The following is a 15,764-nucleotide window of genomic DNA, read 5'->3' on the forward strand; positions in this document are numbered from 1 at the left end:
TTTAATGATCGTAGTGACGAGTTATGAGCCCCGGGTAATATTAGATTTTAAACCCCAAAATAAATAATGCTTTGCGCGGTTCTTGAGTTGCCCTTTCTCTTGACGTGGATTTGTTGTATCAGGAGTGTTCCTGAGTGGTATACGTAAAGGTTAACTGAAAGTTTTGTACACTTTCCCTAGTTTTTTTACATTAGAGAGGATTTATACACTTAACACATAGGAACAGTCTTTTATTTACACCAAGATGGGAGGTTTTCAATCGTTATTTAAAAGTATTTTCGGGAAGAAAGAAATGAGAATTTTGATGGTTGGGTTGGATGCTGCTGGAAAAACTACAATTTTATATAAACTTAAATTGGGAGAAATTGTAACAACGATCCCAACTATAGGTAAGTTATTTTTCTTGTATTCTCAAGGTTACAACTAAATTTTCTTTCATTAAATGTTGCTAGCTAAAAGATTTAGTTAAGAAGCGAAAAAATAGGCATGTTTACAACAGTCAGGGTACAACACCTAATTACGCTACAGTACCTTAATTAAGCCATTTTGTCTAGTTAAGTGCTACACCATACACAATCTAGACAAGAGAAACGAATAATAGTTCCCCAGCATGTACTTTTGATACTTAGATAGAAAGATTTGTAAGGGTTCTTTGGTTAAAATGGATAGTTGCATGGGTTTGTGTGAATGTTTTAGTTGCGCGGCTTTAATACAACAATCCACCCCCTTTTATAATTCACCTCCTTTCCCCTCTTTAGAGTTCACCCCTTTAATGTTCATGCACTTTCAACATAATATTGCCATTTAAGGAGGGTCTGTAATTTCTAAATGAAATCCTTTAATGATCAAGAAGATCCTGGATATTTTGCTGACAAAGCTTCAAAATGGTAGCATTAAGGAGCGATATGTTAACGAAAATGTAGACGCACAAGTTTGGTTTCTAATAAGTTTGGGATTTCCTTTCTGTCGTAATTTCAAAAAGACTTCTGAGAGTACGATCTTATGAAGTATAGGGAAAAGTGTTCTATGAAGATAGCACAACCCTTCCTTTTTTAAGCTTCACCCCCTATTTAGTTTTTACCATACTGAACAAGTGATGCTGTAGCCAAAAAAAAACTTGCTCAAAAAAAACTTAGTTATTGCACATTAATTCAGATGTTTGTGATGTCTAAAGACCTGATATTTAAGCACTTTAAGACCCTTTTAGGCAGTAAACTATTCAATGCATTATACACAAGTTTACTAAAAATAAAATACTTAACCGGATAGTTAATAGTGCATTGTAACAAAAATTATTACCAGTAGCGAAATTAGAATTTCGTTGAGCTACAACTAAAATAGTACCGTTTTGATTTTATTCAGCAATATTTAAGTAAAGATCAAAGAATACCGACATCCGATAGTACACGTGGCTCCAAATTTAGCAACTTGTGCAGCGTTATCATGCTGTAAAGTTTCACTTTTGAATAGATTGAGTGAGACTGAATGAAGCTTTGACGTAACAAAATCAACAGATGAGGAATAATTATTGTGTGTATTTAAACGTAAATTAAATTATTATATACAATATTTTTCCGTTACCATTGTTATGTGAATAAATTACAATACTCCAATAAATCTCTTAATAATCCAACATAACTGATTTTGTAATAAATGTTGCCAGATTTATGGAATAAACTTTTGGGTTTCGTGGTTTGTGACACAAATTTTGCAGAAAAAACTTTCCCAAATGACCAAAAATATGATTTTTTTTTAATTTTTCTCACTTTTTTTTAAAGTTGATTTTTTGATAACAATGAATTTTAAGAGGGGTCTTAAATATAAACTTTCACGTTTTTTAAATTGGCTATGATTTCTCGTGAAAAAAACTTTCTTGTTTTGTTGTTTTGAAATTTTTAAAGGCAAAAACTTTCGCAAAAAAGGACAAAAAAACGCGAAAAAGTTACTGCCCACAAAAGTTCCTGCTCGTGAAAGGAAGTAAAATGCCACATTACAACTTTTTTAAATTGTGAAAACAATTACAAACATGTTGCTGATAATTTGATTATGAAAACAACTTAGTAAGCATAACAATGTAAGATGTTATGAGCATGGGACGTCCCTTACCATACAACAGTTCCATGGTAACTAAGTTCCTTTTTAAAGAAATGTTTTTTTAGTTAGTTCCAAGTTTTACAGAATAAAAATGCCTCTTAGCATACTCTTATAAATGTTAAACAATTGTACATCCTATGAAAACATTGACTCAGTAAGTTTTCAGCATTTTTCTGTAAGGTAACAGAATTACATAGCTTGGTAAACGAATTACTTCTCTGTTAATGAAAATAGAAAACAAATATTCTTTTCCATTGACCATTGTGCAGGAAACATGTAGTCATGTACTTACCAATCCCAAAATGGAAATGTAATTTTAGAGTGGTTGGAAATTCTACTCCCTAACTTTGCCTTGCTTGTCCAAATGTTGATCACAAGGCTTATGGTTCTCAACCTTTTGTAGCTTCAAGTAATTTTACATGCTAGATAGAATATACAACCCGAAATGCAACTCGCTCTCAGTCATTCAAAAATGGTAGCATGTTGTGAACAAACAACATAATATTTGTTGGCCGCAAAATTGAATTCTGCCAATTCCACTAAATCTGTTTGCTAAAGTTTCCTTCTAAAAGATAATAATTTTTTTAGTCTACAATTACACAATAACTTATGTCATCAATGTGCAATGTGCTTGCTTATAAAATACAGTTATGTTAAATAAATTTTAAAATAATAAATTCCCAACTAGCTAATACACATTTTCATATTTTAAATTATACAGAAAGTTAAAATATAGTTAACTTGTGAGTATAAAAGGTTTGTGGACATGTAGCTAGACTGTCACATAATTATCCCACTTTTCTGCAAACTTTCTAAAGGTAGAATTCACAGGGAAATTCCCATGTGGGTGTTGTTTGCTGCTACCTTTTTTTGTTAAATAGTATTATTCTAATTTTAAACCTGTGACCACATGTATGTAAACATTCCTTGTTTTGGAGTTTTTGTTAAAATTTAATTTTAAACCTGTGACCACTACGTACAGCTAAAGCTAGTTTGATATCAACATTTTTTTTTTAGGATTTAATGTTGAAACAGTTGAATACAAAAATATAAGTTTTACCGTGTGGGATGTCGGCGGTCAAGACAAAATTCGTCCATTGTGGAGGCATTACTTCCAAAATACACAGGGTAAGTAAAATAAATTACTTTCATCGGAAACTTTCGTAAATCTACAAAATATTTTTTGCAAGGTAAAATTTCGCGATTCGTTAGTTATAAGTGTTAAATTCCTAAACTTTTATTAGCACGAAAAGAATTGTGGCAATTCTTTTTTTGTGTGAACAAAAGTGAATAGAAAATAAACAGACAGTTATTTCCATGTATGTTGTTTTTTTAGCATACGTACATGTACATCTAAGACAGTGCAATTATATTTGCGACTTTTATTCTTTTAAAAAATCTAGCGGACAAATTTTTACGAATTAAAGATATAGTAAAGTTTAATAAACTTTCGCGATTTGTCATTTTATAAAATTTCGCGAAAATGCCAGAGAAAATGCGAAATTCGCGAAACATTCGATTAAAGTGTGTGTACAATTTGTATTAAGACATTCTTAATCAGGTGACTCTTGATTTACGTAGAATCATACACGCTATATATAGTAATTTATTCTGGTTATAACTGTCGATTCCAATGATCGTTTTAATTTGTTCAGGTCTTATATTTGTTGTCGATTCCAATGATCGAGAACGTATCGGAGAAGCGAAAGAGGAATTAAACAGAATGTTAAATGAAGATGAGCTAAGAGAAGCAGCACTACTTGTGTTCGCCAACAAACAGGTCAGTGCTAAAGTTGTCTGAACATTTAATCTCTGTATTAATGTGTGTAGATTAAGCCCTAGTAACACGTCAGTATTAACAGGATGGCAGCCACACCTAGAATCTCCTAAATAATCTGAAATTTGGACCCAAAATATTTATTCCTGCTAATCTTCAAAAAAAAGGTTATGCAAAGTGCAATTATTTTTTCTTTTAAAGAATTTTGTCAAAGTCTTTTAAAATATGGAATGTTTTGAGTGTTTACTCCTAAAATTGCCCGTGATTAACTGAATTTAACACTTTATTTTTTCCCCAGGATTTACCAAATGCAATGAATGCTGCTGAAGTAACTGATAAGTTGGGGCTTCACAATATACGAAACCGAAGTTGGTACATCCAAGCAACTTGTGCTACAAGCGGAGATGGTCTATATGAAGGACTTGACTGGCTTTCAAATGAACTAAAGAAGAGAAAGAACTAATGGCTGGCGATATATCATAGGAATTAACGAAAAAGAAAATTACATGCACAGTCGTGAATGACGCTGCTTTTCACATAACATCATAACTTGGCAAATGGTTGTGATTCGTATGTAATTCGAATGTATATAATCATAGATTGACCAAAGTGGTTTGATACTGGTTTTCTTTTTAAGTTATTTGCCAATTATGTATGCTGAGGGTTATAGAATGAAGGAATTATATGATAAATTTGTAGATTATTTTTTTGTGTTTTGATGGTTGGCCATTATTATGTGAAGGGCAGCAGTGCAGTTCTTTTAATTTTTGGATTTCTATACTAACAGGTCTTTTAAGATTACGTAACTTTTTACTTTATATTTTAGAGACAAATAACAGGACTTAGTGTCGGCTAGTGTTGGCGAAATTTTGCACATTGCATCTTTCTTTTCTAGCTTTTATTTTTACAAAATTCTCAATCCAATTCTCGTATTCTTTATTTATATATTTTTATGTTTTCATTTTTTGATGAAATTAAGAATAAAACTAAGTCGAAAAAAAACGCATTTTCTTTCTCTGTCTCAACATCCTTGACTTTTATTTTTATAGGACAATTTCATAGCTGTTTGTAGGCTATGGAAAAAATTTTCTTATCCCCGAACTCTCTGCCTCATTCGGCTAAGGAGATGGCCTTTATTCTACACGCATTTTATAGGTATACTAAATCTCTAACTTGTTTTCTTATAATGTATACTTTTATAACAGAAAAACTGTGTAATCGGAGGAATCGTTACACCTGTCACATAAGGTTGTAGATAACTGATAGTTTTTATTTTGCAAAATAATAGCGACAACGGTGAGCTCTTAGTATAATCTTGTCTGAGACATTGGGGTTACCAGCAACAAATGATTCTTTCACCAAATTTGGTTTAAAATGCAAGCCATAGTCTGTTCATATCCTTCCACAGCAAATGTGCTAGCAAAATTTTTATCATCAGTAGAACTACTCTGGGCATCACTAATATACTTTCTGAAGGCTGAAATACACGGTCAGTTTAAAATGACTGGTGTTTTTCGTCATTTTAAAGTGATGGAACACCTGAATACACGAGTCATTTTAAAATGATAGAATTTGTAAATAAAAGTTCTTTACACTATGGACTCTGAAGAGGAATGTGCTGCAGCAGTTGTTATAATTGCCATTCTTTCAAAAAGAAAATAACGCAGAAGAAATAGGTCTACTTGGGTGAAGCCATGGCTCGGTAGAAGAACAGAACTTGGGGTATATAATACTCTTTTACTCGAAAAAAATTGAAAATGTTTACTATCTTCTATACTCCTTCTGTTTATACAGAATAACTGAAATATACTCAAAAAACTCAATGGCGTCATAGTAAAACAATTCCGTCTAGCAATTTCTATGCAGAAGTTCATCATTTTAAAATGATAAACTTCAAACATGGTTAAATGATCATTTAAAATGACTGGTGTTTTATTTTTTGTGAAATACACGGTCAGTTTAAAATGTTCAAAAAAAAAGGTTATTGCAAAGTGCAATTATTTTTTCTTCTAAAGAATTTTGTCAAAGTCTTTTAAAATATGGAATGTTTTGAGTGTTTACTCCTAAAATTGTCCGTGATTAACTGAATTTAACACTTTCTTTTTTCCCCAGGATTTACCAAATGCAATGAATGCTGCTGAAGTAACTGATAAGTTGGGGCTTCACAATATACGAAACCGAAGTTGGTACATCCAAGCAACTTGTGCTACAAGCGGAGATGGTCTATATGAAGGACTTGACTGGCTTTCAAATGAACTAGAGAAGAGAAAGAACTAATGGCTGGCGATATATCATAGGAATTAACGAAAAAGAAAATTACATGCACAGTCGTGAATGACGCTGCTTTTCACATAACATCATAACTTGGCAAATGGTTGTGATTCGTATGTAATTCGAATGTATATAATCATAGATTGACCAAAGTGGTTTGATACTGGTTTTCTTTTTAAGTTATTTGCCAATTATGTATGCTGAGGGTTATAGAATGAAGGAATTATATGATAAATTTGTAGATTATTTTTTTGTGTTTTGATGGTTGGCCATTATTATGTGAAGGGCAGCAGTGCAGTTCTTTTAATTTTTGGATTTCTATACTAACAGGTCTTTTAAGATTACGTAACTTTTTACTTTATATTTTAGAGACAAATAACAGGACTTAGTGTCGGCTAGTGTTGGCGAAATTTTGCACATTGCATCTTTCTTTTCTAGCTTTTATTTTTACAAAATTCTCAATCCAATTCTCGTATTCTTTATTTATATATTTTTATGTTTTCATTTTTTGATGAAATTAAGAATAAAACTAAGTCGAAAAAAAACGCATTTTCTTTCTCTGTCTCAACATCCTTGACTTTTATTTTTATAGGACAATTTCATAGCTGTTTGTAGGCTATGGAAAAAATTTTCTTATCCCCGAATTCTCTGCCTCATTCGGCTAAGGAGATGGCCTTTATTCTACACGCATTTTATAGGTATACTAAATCTAACTTGTTTTCTTATAATGTATACTTTTATAACAGAAAAACCGTGTAATCGGAGGAATCGTTACACCTGTCACATAAGGTTGTAGATAACTGATAGATTTTATTTTGCAAAATAATAGCGACAACGGTGAGCTCTTAGTATAATCTTTGTCTTAGACATTGGGGTTACCAGCAACAAATGATTCTTTCACCAAATTTGGTTTAAAATGCAAGCCATAGTCTGTTCATATCCTTCCACAGCAAATGTGCTAGCAAAATTTTTATCATCAGTAGAACTACTCTGGGCATCACTAATATACTTTCTGACAGCGAGCGGGGATTCTATCCGCAATCCCTGGAGAGGAAACCATCACACTGCGTGCAGCAATATGTTAGTAATACGCGCAGAGAGTTTATTCAAAATTGTGTTTCCTAGAGAAATTCTAAAATTAATCGTAACCCAAGAAATGCATCACCCAACGATACTTAAACGTTAAGCACGTTGTTGTTGTATTGGCCCTCTAAGGTGCAGCTAATCCAGCTCTATTTACTAAAGAAATCTGCAAATTTTCTGTCAGTTTGTTCATAAACACTTAAATGAATAAGCAAAACCTGGTGGTGTAGATGAATCGGTAAAGAAAATCACGATTTTTATGTTTACTTTAAGCATTTTAGTTGAGCCAAAGTTTCTTAAAATTTTAATAATTTGACCAAAAAAATATTATTATTAACAAGGCTTTTTAGGGATTTGTACTATGGTTTTAATATGTATGAACAACATTTGCTATGCTTGTATGATTTCATATGATAACATTCGCCAAAGAAGACTGGAAATGAAGCAAACATATGTTGGTCTATGCGAAAGGCTTATAAAACAACAGGATAATATTCATTGGCGTTATTTTCTATAAATTTTGAACTGCTAGCAGTTTCAGAAAAACTACAAAGTGTGTTTTGCATTTGCTGCCTAAAAACACTTCAGGTAGTCAAATAATTTAAACTCAAAAACCAAAATCTGGTTTTGAGCCATATGTCTTAGTCGTGTTTGTAAGGTAATAACCGAAACAGGGGTAAAATCCAACTCAGTGTAATGATTGGATAAGTGTTACAGACGGACATTAAAGGTTGCTTTCCTTCTGGCGTTTTTTACGCTAATTTCTGGCCTCAGAGTTAATCATATTAAGTATTTAGCGCGATGAAAACGCTAATTTAATTCTTTTCGTTGATGAAATACGTCCAGCATCGAAGAGGACATTATATTATAGATTTTCGTTAGGCAGATTAAAAAAGAAGGAAACACCAAAAAAGAAAACAGCCAAAATTTTAGGACCGTGATTTTTTATGTAATATGGAGAATATAATTATCTTCTTGAAGAATTAATAGCCTAAGTTAAACGACTGAATTAATTATTGAGTCTGATTAATTAATTAATCTAAATCTGATGATTCTGGGAAATTACGGTGAGTTTATTACACATGTAATAATGAATCTGACAATGATTGATCTGGGTGACTTCAGCGAACTATTTCTTCATTCAATTTAATAGAAAATTAATTACTTCATGTAATGAATATTTTTAATCCATTACATGGATTTTAGATAAAAAAATAATTATTTAAAAACTCCCGTGATCACACTACAGATTAATTAATTGAACTAGATTAATTAATTAATTCCGTGTGACTTAGGAAAATATATAATCTTTGGAAATGACTCTTACACACGTAATATACTTAATACGCGGTAATCGCAGGTACAACAGGTGCGCTAAGAAGTCAGCAACGTTTCCATTTGGCGTTAAAAAATTAACTCCAATAAGCTCACTTGCTTAACGCGAATTAACGCCAGATGAAAAACAACCTTGAGTACTTTTTATTATCTCCTATCCGACATCAAATGCATCCAACATTTCATCCAACATTTTTGTTCGAATGTTGGATGATGTTGGATAAAAATTTGTTTAAATTGCGAAAGTTGAAAAATTCGAAATTTGCATTTGAGTTGCTTCATCCATCACGTTTTTCACCATGGAGGACCTTGCGGCTATCATGATTTTAAACTAGTTATTGGGTTCCGATGATGACCAGGGGAAAAACACGAAGCTGGCTGAAAAGAAGAAAAGAAAGGAGATATTATACAAATATTACCCGAGAACTGATGATGGAAGACAGACAAGGATTTCGGGAAATGATCCGGATGGATGTGGGTGATTTCGAATTTGTTCTGAGCAAAAAATTTTATCTCACCAAAAGAAGTGTTGGTGGGACTAGCCTGATTAAAGCAGACGAACGACTAGTCTTGACCCTCGTTTTGTCTCGTTTCTGATAATCAGGGTGTTGTAGGTCCCATAAACTAATTTATCAATCAGTAGGGTTATATTAGCATCAATCCAATCTTTTGACGCCTTTGTTTTGGGGTCACTTTCTTGCTTTTTCCCTTTCTTTTTTTTCAGCCTTGTTTTCGATCGATTCAGTCCTTTCGGCATCTTTTTCCTTTCTTTGTTTTCAAATGTTTTACCTGGTTGGTAGATATCGTCTTCAAAATCACTGGCCTTAGCTGCCATCCTGAATTTTGCTGTTCCTTCATGCTAGTCACAAATGATTTTTTCACACACATTCTCGATTTATTTATTTACAAGCATTCCATTGAAAACAACGTTCAAAAAAATGTGTTCGAAAATTCAAAAATTACGTAATATACTTAAATGCATCCAACATGAAAATTCATGAAAATAGTGTTGGATGAAGTTTGATCTCGATCAAACTTTTCATCCAACATCATCCAACATGATTTTTTTCTTCTTTTTTATTTTTGAGAAATTTTGGTTCAACTCAAATACATCCAACATTTCATCCAACATCAAAAATTTACGATGTTGGATGCATTTGAGCCGGCCTTTACTAAAACCTGCCACATTTTTCTTCTCCTTCTTCTTTCACCGATGGATTTATCAGACTTAGGCTACAGAGCTCCGTTAAATATGTATCGTAGAAAATTGTCATGATTCACAAATATATCTTCTTATACGTTCATCAATAGCACATGATCCTATACATTTTTTATCAGCGTTTCAAGCTGTACTCTTTATAGTTAATTATTATTCTGTTTTTTTGTTTTTTTTTTTACATTTTTTATTTACATTGCAAGATAAAAAGAGTTTTGTTGCGTTGTATCTTCTTGTCATTTTTATTATTCTGAGCTAGGAGGATAGCTCTATTGTATTCCCTTTTAAAATTTAATGTTATTGACGTAAGAGATTCTACTTGTTTTTACCGCATTAACTTTACGGAGCTCTATTTTGCAAGCCGTGAATTTTCGAAAACGCTAACTTCCTTAAACTAGTAAAAAAGAGTGAAATGATATTTTTATGTAGAAATAACATAAAAAATAACAATGTCGCCTTACTCCTTTTTAACCAATCCATTGCACTAGTTTTATTAAATTATAATGTTTTTTTGCAGTACTGCTAAATTTCAATGTGCCCGCTCTTAGTCAAAATTATTGTCTCCTCAAAAAAATTGCTTTCCGCGGAAATTGATATAGACCATTTTAATAATTTTAATAACACTAGTCGGTGATCCGTGGAAAAATCCACCAGGTTAGTCTGTCCTTTACCAATCTCGTCCCCAGAGCTCTTTGAGATTAAAACCTTATCTCAAAGAGCTCTGGGGTCGAGAACATTCTTTTACCGCTTTGCATGACATTTGTATACGGGTATTTAAACCCTAAAGTTGAGATTCTTGAAAGATCTATTTTAGGGTTTTATCTTCCAGCGAAGTGCTATTTATAAATATGACGTTGGAATAAAAAGAAACAAAAAACAAAACAAAAAAAAAAAAAACAGTGAAAACAAGAAAACAAAGAAGTAGCTATTAACTTGCTTTGAGGTAAAAGAATTGTTATTATTAACAGAAACGAAAACTTGTCATAAATATAAACTATACTTAAAAACGTCAAATCTAACAGTACAGTTTTCACAATCATATTTAAGAACTAGTGACAAAGGACAACCTATATTTTCTATAGTTTATAAGATCGAATAAAAATCAGTTGAATAAATTTTTTTATCTATTCACCATTTTATTCTCTTTAATAATAGCCGTCGTCTGTCTGCCTGTCTGTGTGTCCGCGAAAGCCGTGTACCGTAACAGAAACACGAATTTTTTAAAATGCGCATCAATACCAAATGCGATATATTTCTGTCCACTTTGTTGCAACGGGTTAATTTAAAGGACGGGCGACCTCGTGGATTTTTTCACAATCTAACGACTAGTATCTCAATATTTTTTTTTAACAAAAAAAAATATCGAGTTCCATCTATACGTTTTTGAAAAAGCCGAAGCAAGGCAGTCAAACATTTCATTTACCATTCAGTTTTTGTGATGATGATGAAATGTTGGACTGCGCATTTCAAAATTTTTGAAAATTTTAAAAAAGAAGAAAAAAATTGTTTTGGATGATGTTGGATAATGTTCTATGAAGTTTGACCGTTGTCAAACATTTCATCCGACAAATTTCGGCAAGATCAAAGATCAAGATCTTATTGAAATGCGTCACTTTTTATATTGGATTGTTTTGGTGGAAAATTTCTCTGAATCCCAGCCTGTCTTCAAATCTTCATTCCTTTATGATACTTTTATAATATCCATTTTGCCCTCTCCTCTTTATCCACTCTCTTGTTTTACCACGTGTTGGCTTTTCGTCATCTGAATCAAAAAGCACTACAAACCTCTTTTCATCCGCCATTTTTTTTAAAGAATGAATGAACGATCAAACTTTTAAACGTTTAAATGTTGGATATGAAAGAATTGCCCGATAACCTAAAATCCTACCTCATCCAACATGAAGTTTTATTCAACATTTCATCCAACATGGTAAAAGCCTGTTGCATAAAATGTTGCCCCAGCCTTAACATGTTTTATTGACAAAAGTGTATTTGGTGACACGTTTATGGTTATATAAGACAAAGTTTATTTAGTGCAACAAAGCCTTGCTGCCTGCACCTGAAAAATGTTAATCGTTTTTCCATCGCGTTACAAAAATATATCTGTTTTGAGAAATGTTCCTGAAATAGATAGTAAAAGTTACAAAATACAAAAATTACATATTCAGTATCTCAGTAAATATAAAAACTAATATATTCAGCACAGAAAACGTATTCAAAATATTATTTTGCGGCGTGCGTAATGGTTAATGTAACCACCTGTTACTGTTTCATCTAACTGTACGCAAAAAGAAAATCAATAATTGATTTTTATTCGCTATTGTATCAGTTATACTGAAACGAAAGAACAATTTTGTCACTAAGGTACCTACAAAAACACGAACGAGAAAATTTGTATTTAAAAGATGCATCAAGAGAAAATATCTTTCGACTTAACTAGGAGACTTTTCAATACAAAAATGAGGTGCCATATTATCATCTTGATTAATTTTTACCTAACAACGTGTTACGCTTTGAAGCCTTTAAAAATTGGTTGTCTGCTACAGAAAAGCACCAATTACCATGAATTTTACTCTGCAAAAGCCGCACTGGATGTCGCAAAAGACGCATATAACTCGATGGTCCAAGAGTTTGGTTATGAAATCGAATATCATTATGAGGATAGCGGCTGTAACGAAACTATGTCAACGGGTTCTGCATCTGACTTAGTACATCGGAAAGGTGTTCATGCATTAATCGGCCCTTCTTGTAACGGTGGCTGTAAACCTGTTGGTTACTTAGCATCTGATAAGAATATACCAATGATATCTTACCAATGTTCGAGCACAGTTCTTTCTGATAAGACGGTTTTTTCTACGTTTGCGCGTACCAGGCCATACGCAAGAGAAACAAAGAACAATCTGGCTACCTTTCTGATCTATTTATTAAACGATTTTGAGTGGAAGCAAATAGCTGTTGTCTATTCGCTATCTGATGATTGGTTAGAGTCTTATAAAGTGGTTAACGAAGAGATCTTATCGCAAAATTACACCGAAGTGACTCCCACATTCGCAATGGAGTTACAAGAAGATAAAAAAGAAATGATGTCGTTCTTAAAAGAAAAAGCTCGCGGTAAGTAACAACTTTTAAACTGCGTTGAAACAAAAGAAATAAATTCCAAATGCTCTTTTAAACCTTTGCGTTGAAAATTGAAAGTTTGATAATCTAAATAATAAGCTATAGCGAACTAACCGCATGTATTTTTTTATAAGTCTGTTGAAAGGCATTTAGCAAATACTTTATTTTAATATAAAAATTCAATTTGAAAATTTAGTTCCCAGTGCACTTTAAAACTATAAGGCATGGGGAAAATCTCTTAATCGCTTAAAGATAAAGTCGGTAAATATGGTGGACCGGTAAAAAGTCGGTAATAATAGTGGACTGGTAAAAAGTCGGTAATATTTGTGGACCGGTAAAAAATAAGTCGGTAAAAATATTTTAGCCAGTAAAAAGTATTAGTTACCGAGCAGGAATTTAGTCGCTCCTTACTGAGTTTCCCTTACCATTACGTAAGTTTCTCTTTTTCGTCTCTTAGCAATTCTGTTCTTCTGTCATTCCAAAGATGTGGCTGAAATGCTCACACACGCCTACGAATTAGATATGTATGACGGCACATATGCATTTATTGCTGTCGACTTTGTGATCGAGGAAAGTTGGTTGATGGAAGATTGGTTTCACTCAAAGGAGATCTACTCTGGCTTGTTAAGCATCGATGTGAAAAATATTGAGGAATCAAAGTTGAAAAAGTTCAAGGAGGATGTGCGTGATAAGTTTATCGATTATGGTTATGACATTACCACAGTAAACGCAACAGTGAGTTTTTTGTTTGCTTTATTTGCTTGACTCTCGTCTACTCTTATTGTTCCTATAGATTTGAATATCAGCAAATTTTAAAAAGGTATACCTCAATTTCTACAAGTTGTATAATTGCAATTTCTCGAAGAAAAGTTGTGTACCTCTAACTTCTGCTATTTCATAGTTCTATGATGGAGCAGCTTACATCTACGATGCTGTGAAAGGGTATATCATAGCGCTGAATAAATTTTGGACAGCAGAATTTCAACCTGAATTAGCAGATTACCTAAGTGAAACAATGATTGAACAATTCCTTACGTTGAACAACTTAACTCAGGAAGAATTAATTTACAACTACACAAACTTGTCACATGAGAATGTAACATGGCTTTTTCCGGACAACTGGACCTTACCGAATACTTCCCTACCTGTCATACCAATTGAGGAACTTAGGCGAAATCTTTCAGCCAAGGGACTACATTATGATGGATTAGAAGTTATGAAATATTTTTTTAATTCATCCTATGATGGTACGAGTTTTTTGCTTTGATATTCCCCTGTGTTTTTTTTTTACTTGAATCAAACAACGTAAATACCTTGGGTGTTATTTATCAGAAATGTTTCTAAGGGTCGAGCTTAGTAATAGAAGTGCGTAATAAAAGGGGAGTTTATTAAATTTGCAACTTGTAAGCTTTCATTCAAAAATACTTTGGACATTACAAAATCAATCTATTGACAGTATGTCATATATCGTGAGGAAAATATAACACTAAAATATCTTAAATGAAAAAAACGTCTTATTAAAACCTGTAATTTCAAAAAGAAATTTGATATATTGTTGGATGAAATAATTGAAGATCAGTAGCTGGTACATTTACTGGCATAAATATGTAAGAGTTACCATAGAATATGTTTTTATTTTATAAAGTGAACTTTAATTATTTTACCTTAGTTTACATTATATCGAAAGTACGTCCATAGCCTCGTGTAGATTACGAAATTTTTTTCTCTCTGCTAACAAGTATATTTCGTTCGGGCTTATAGGTTACTAGCAATATTACTAGCTAGACATCTGAGCGTTAGAGACTTAAAAAATCTATTAAGCCCAACATAAAATATTGTAAAATATTGTTTTTCTTGTCGTAGAAAACATCTAAGCGCGGCTTTTAAACGAAGTATGTTACTACTTCCTGCTTTTGAGCACAGTAACAACTTACTAATATAAACTTGCAAAAGTGAATGCAACTCTCTTTTCCAACACATCAGGTTGGGTGATAGAAACATTAAAATAGATTTTATACTATTTTACTAATAGGAATGACTGGAAGAGTTTATATCAAGTACAACGGCAATCGTTTGCCTGTCATAGTTTTATCAAATTATGAATTGAAAAATGATGAGCCGATTCCCCGTAAACGATATTCCTACGTTACTTATGACAATAAATTTAGTGGCAAAAAAGACAAAATGAACTGGCCTGGTGGTGCCACAGAAATACCAACCTCTCCGCCTAAATGTGGCTTCCATAATGAAAAATGTACAGTGGGTAAGTATCATCATAGAAAGAAGGTGGTACAATCTGCACTACACTTGCGACAATTTAGACTACTTTGTTCTGGATTAGAAAAGAGCAAAGTCAATTTTCCTAAAAGCAATCTTTGTTGGATCTTTTTCTCGGGAATAAGTATATTAAGGACCAGACACAAAGTTTTGAGACCATTGAGAGAAGCTTGTCTTGAAAATAAGTTTTAAAATTTTAAAGGCAACAACTTGTTGTTTCTTTCTTTAGAGAAAAAAAAGATTGATGTTGGAACTGTGGTAATTGCGGTGATCAGTCCATTTCTTGTTTTTGCTGCTCTGTTTATAGCTTACCGTATGTACAGGTAAGCGATTGATAAAAATAAATGCATGTCATGACGGCTTAGATGTCATCTCCTTTAAACTTAGAGATCATCTAAAGGCGGCTTTACGTCAGTGAGACGTTTAGTGGAGACAATTGTAACAAATCTAGTTGTATAACTCTGTTACATATCAAGAGAGCTCGGCGATCCATTCCCCATCTCTCCTAAATTCTTGTAACAGTTTTTAATTAAATTTTTGTAACACTTTTTTAACAAAAATCATCATACCTCTCCCCTCCCCCCTCTCACCCCT

At 32.7% G+C, this 15,764-nt stretch overlaps 3 protein-coding genes across 3 annotated transcripts; all 3 read left to right on the top strand.

Moving 5' to 3' along the window:
• The first annotated feature begins 75 nt into the window (after window positions 1–75).
• LOC130621788 (ADP-ribosylation factor 1-like 2) lies at window positions 76–6,228 on the top strand. The gene is made up of 4 exons (XM_057437137.1): window positions 76–389; window positions 3,112–3,222; window positions 3,750–3,874; window positions 4,170–6,228. The coding sequence occupies exons 1-4, from the start codon at window positions 245–247 to the stop codon at window positions 4,332–4,334; spliced, it is 546 nt and encodes a 181-aa protein (XP_057293120.1). The 5' UTR covers window positions 76–244; the 3' UTR covers window positions 4,335–6,228.
• On the top strand, window positions 5,246–6,148 carry LOC130621213 (ADP-ribosylation factor 1-like 2). Its single transcript, XM_057436527.1, has 2 exons — window positions 5,246–5,398; window positions 5,984–6,148. Exons 1-2 carry the CDS (start codon window positions 5,246–5,248, stop codon window positions 6,146–6,148), a joined length of 318 nt encoding a protein of 105 aa, XP_057292510.1.
• A 5,918-nt stretch (window positions 6,229–12,146) lies between the features above and the next one.
• On the top strand, window positions 12,147–15,759 carry LOC130622245 (speract receptor-like). The gene is made up of 5 exons (XM_057437687.1): window positions 12,147–12,887; window positions 13,351–13,628; window positions 13,795–14,140; window positions 14,926–15,156; window positions 15,400–15,759. The coding sequence occupies exons 1-5, from the start codon at window positions 12,182–12,184 to the stop codon at window positions 15,495–15,497; spliced, it is 1,659 nt and encodes a 552-aa protein (XP_057293670.1). The 5' UTR covers window positions 12,147–12,181; the 3' UTR covers window positions 15,498–15,759.
• Window positions 15,760–15,764: the final 5 nt, after the last annotated feature.

The sequence above is a fragment of the Hydractinia symbiolongicarpus genome, chromosome 12 (assembly GCF_029227915.1).
Source record: "Hydractinia symbiolongicarpus strain clone_291-10 chromosome 12, HSymV2.1, whole genome shotgun sequence".
Taxonomy (NCBI): domain Eukaryota; kingdom Metazoa; phylum Cnidaria; class Hydrozoa; order Anthoathecata; family Hydractiniidae; genus Hydractinia; species Hydractinia symbiolongicarpus.

Coding starts and splice junctions, on each gene's coding strand:
- LOC130622245 (XM_057437687.1), top strand. CDS start 12,182: ATGCATCAAGAGAAAATATCTTTCGACTTAACTAGGAGACTTTTCAAT. Junction 13,629..13,794: donor TTACCACAGTAAACGCAACA/GTGAGTTTTTTG, acceptor GCTATTTCATAG/TTCTATGATGGAGCAGCTTA. Junction 15,157..15,399: donor TAATGAAAAATGTACAGTGG/GTAAGTATCATC, acceptor TTCTTTCTTTAG/AGAAAAAAAAGATTGATGTT.
- LOC130621213 (XM_057436527.1), top strand. CDS start 5,246: ATGCAAGCCATAGTCTGTTCATATCCTTCCACAGCAAATGTGCTAGCA. Junction 5,399..5,983: donor GTGTTTTTCGTCATTTTAAA/GTGATGGAACAC, acceptor TTTTTTCCCCAG/GATTTACCAAATGCAATGAA.
- LOC130621788 (XM_057437137.1), top strand. CDS start 245: ATGGGAGGTTTTCAATCGTTATTTAAAAGTATTTTCGGGAAGAAAGAA. Junction 3,223..3,749: donor TTACTTCCAAAATACACAGG/GTAAGTAAAATA, acceptor TAATTTGTTCAG/GTCTTATATTTGTTGTCGAT. Junction 3,875..4,169: donor TTGTGTTCGCCAACAAACAG/GTCAGTGCTAAA, acceptor TTTTTTCCCCAG/GATTTACCAAATGCAATGAA.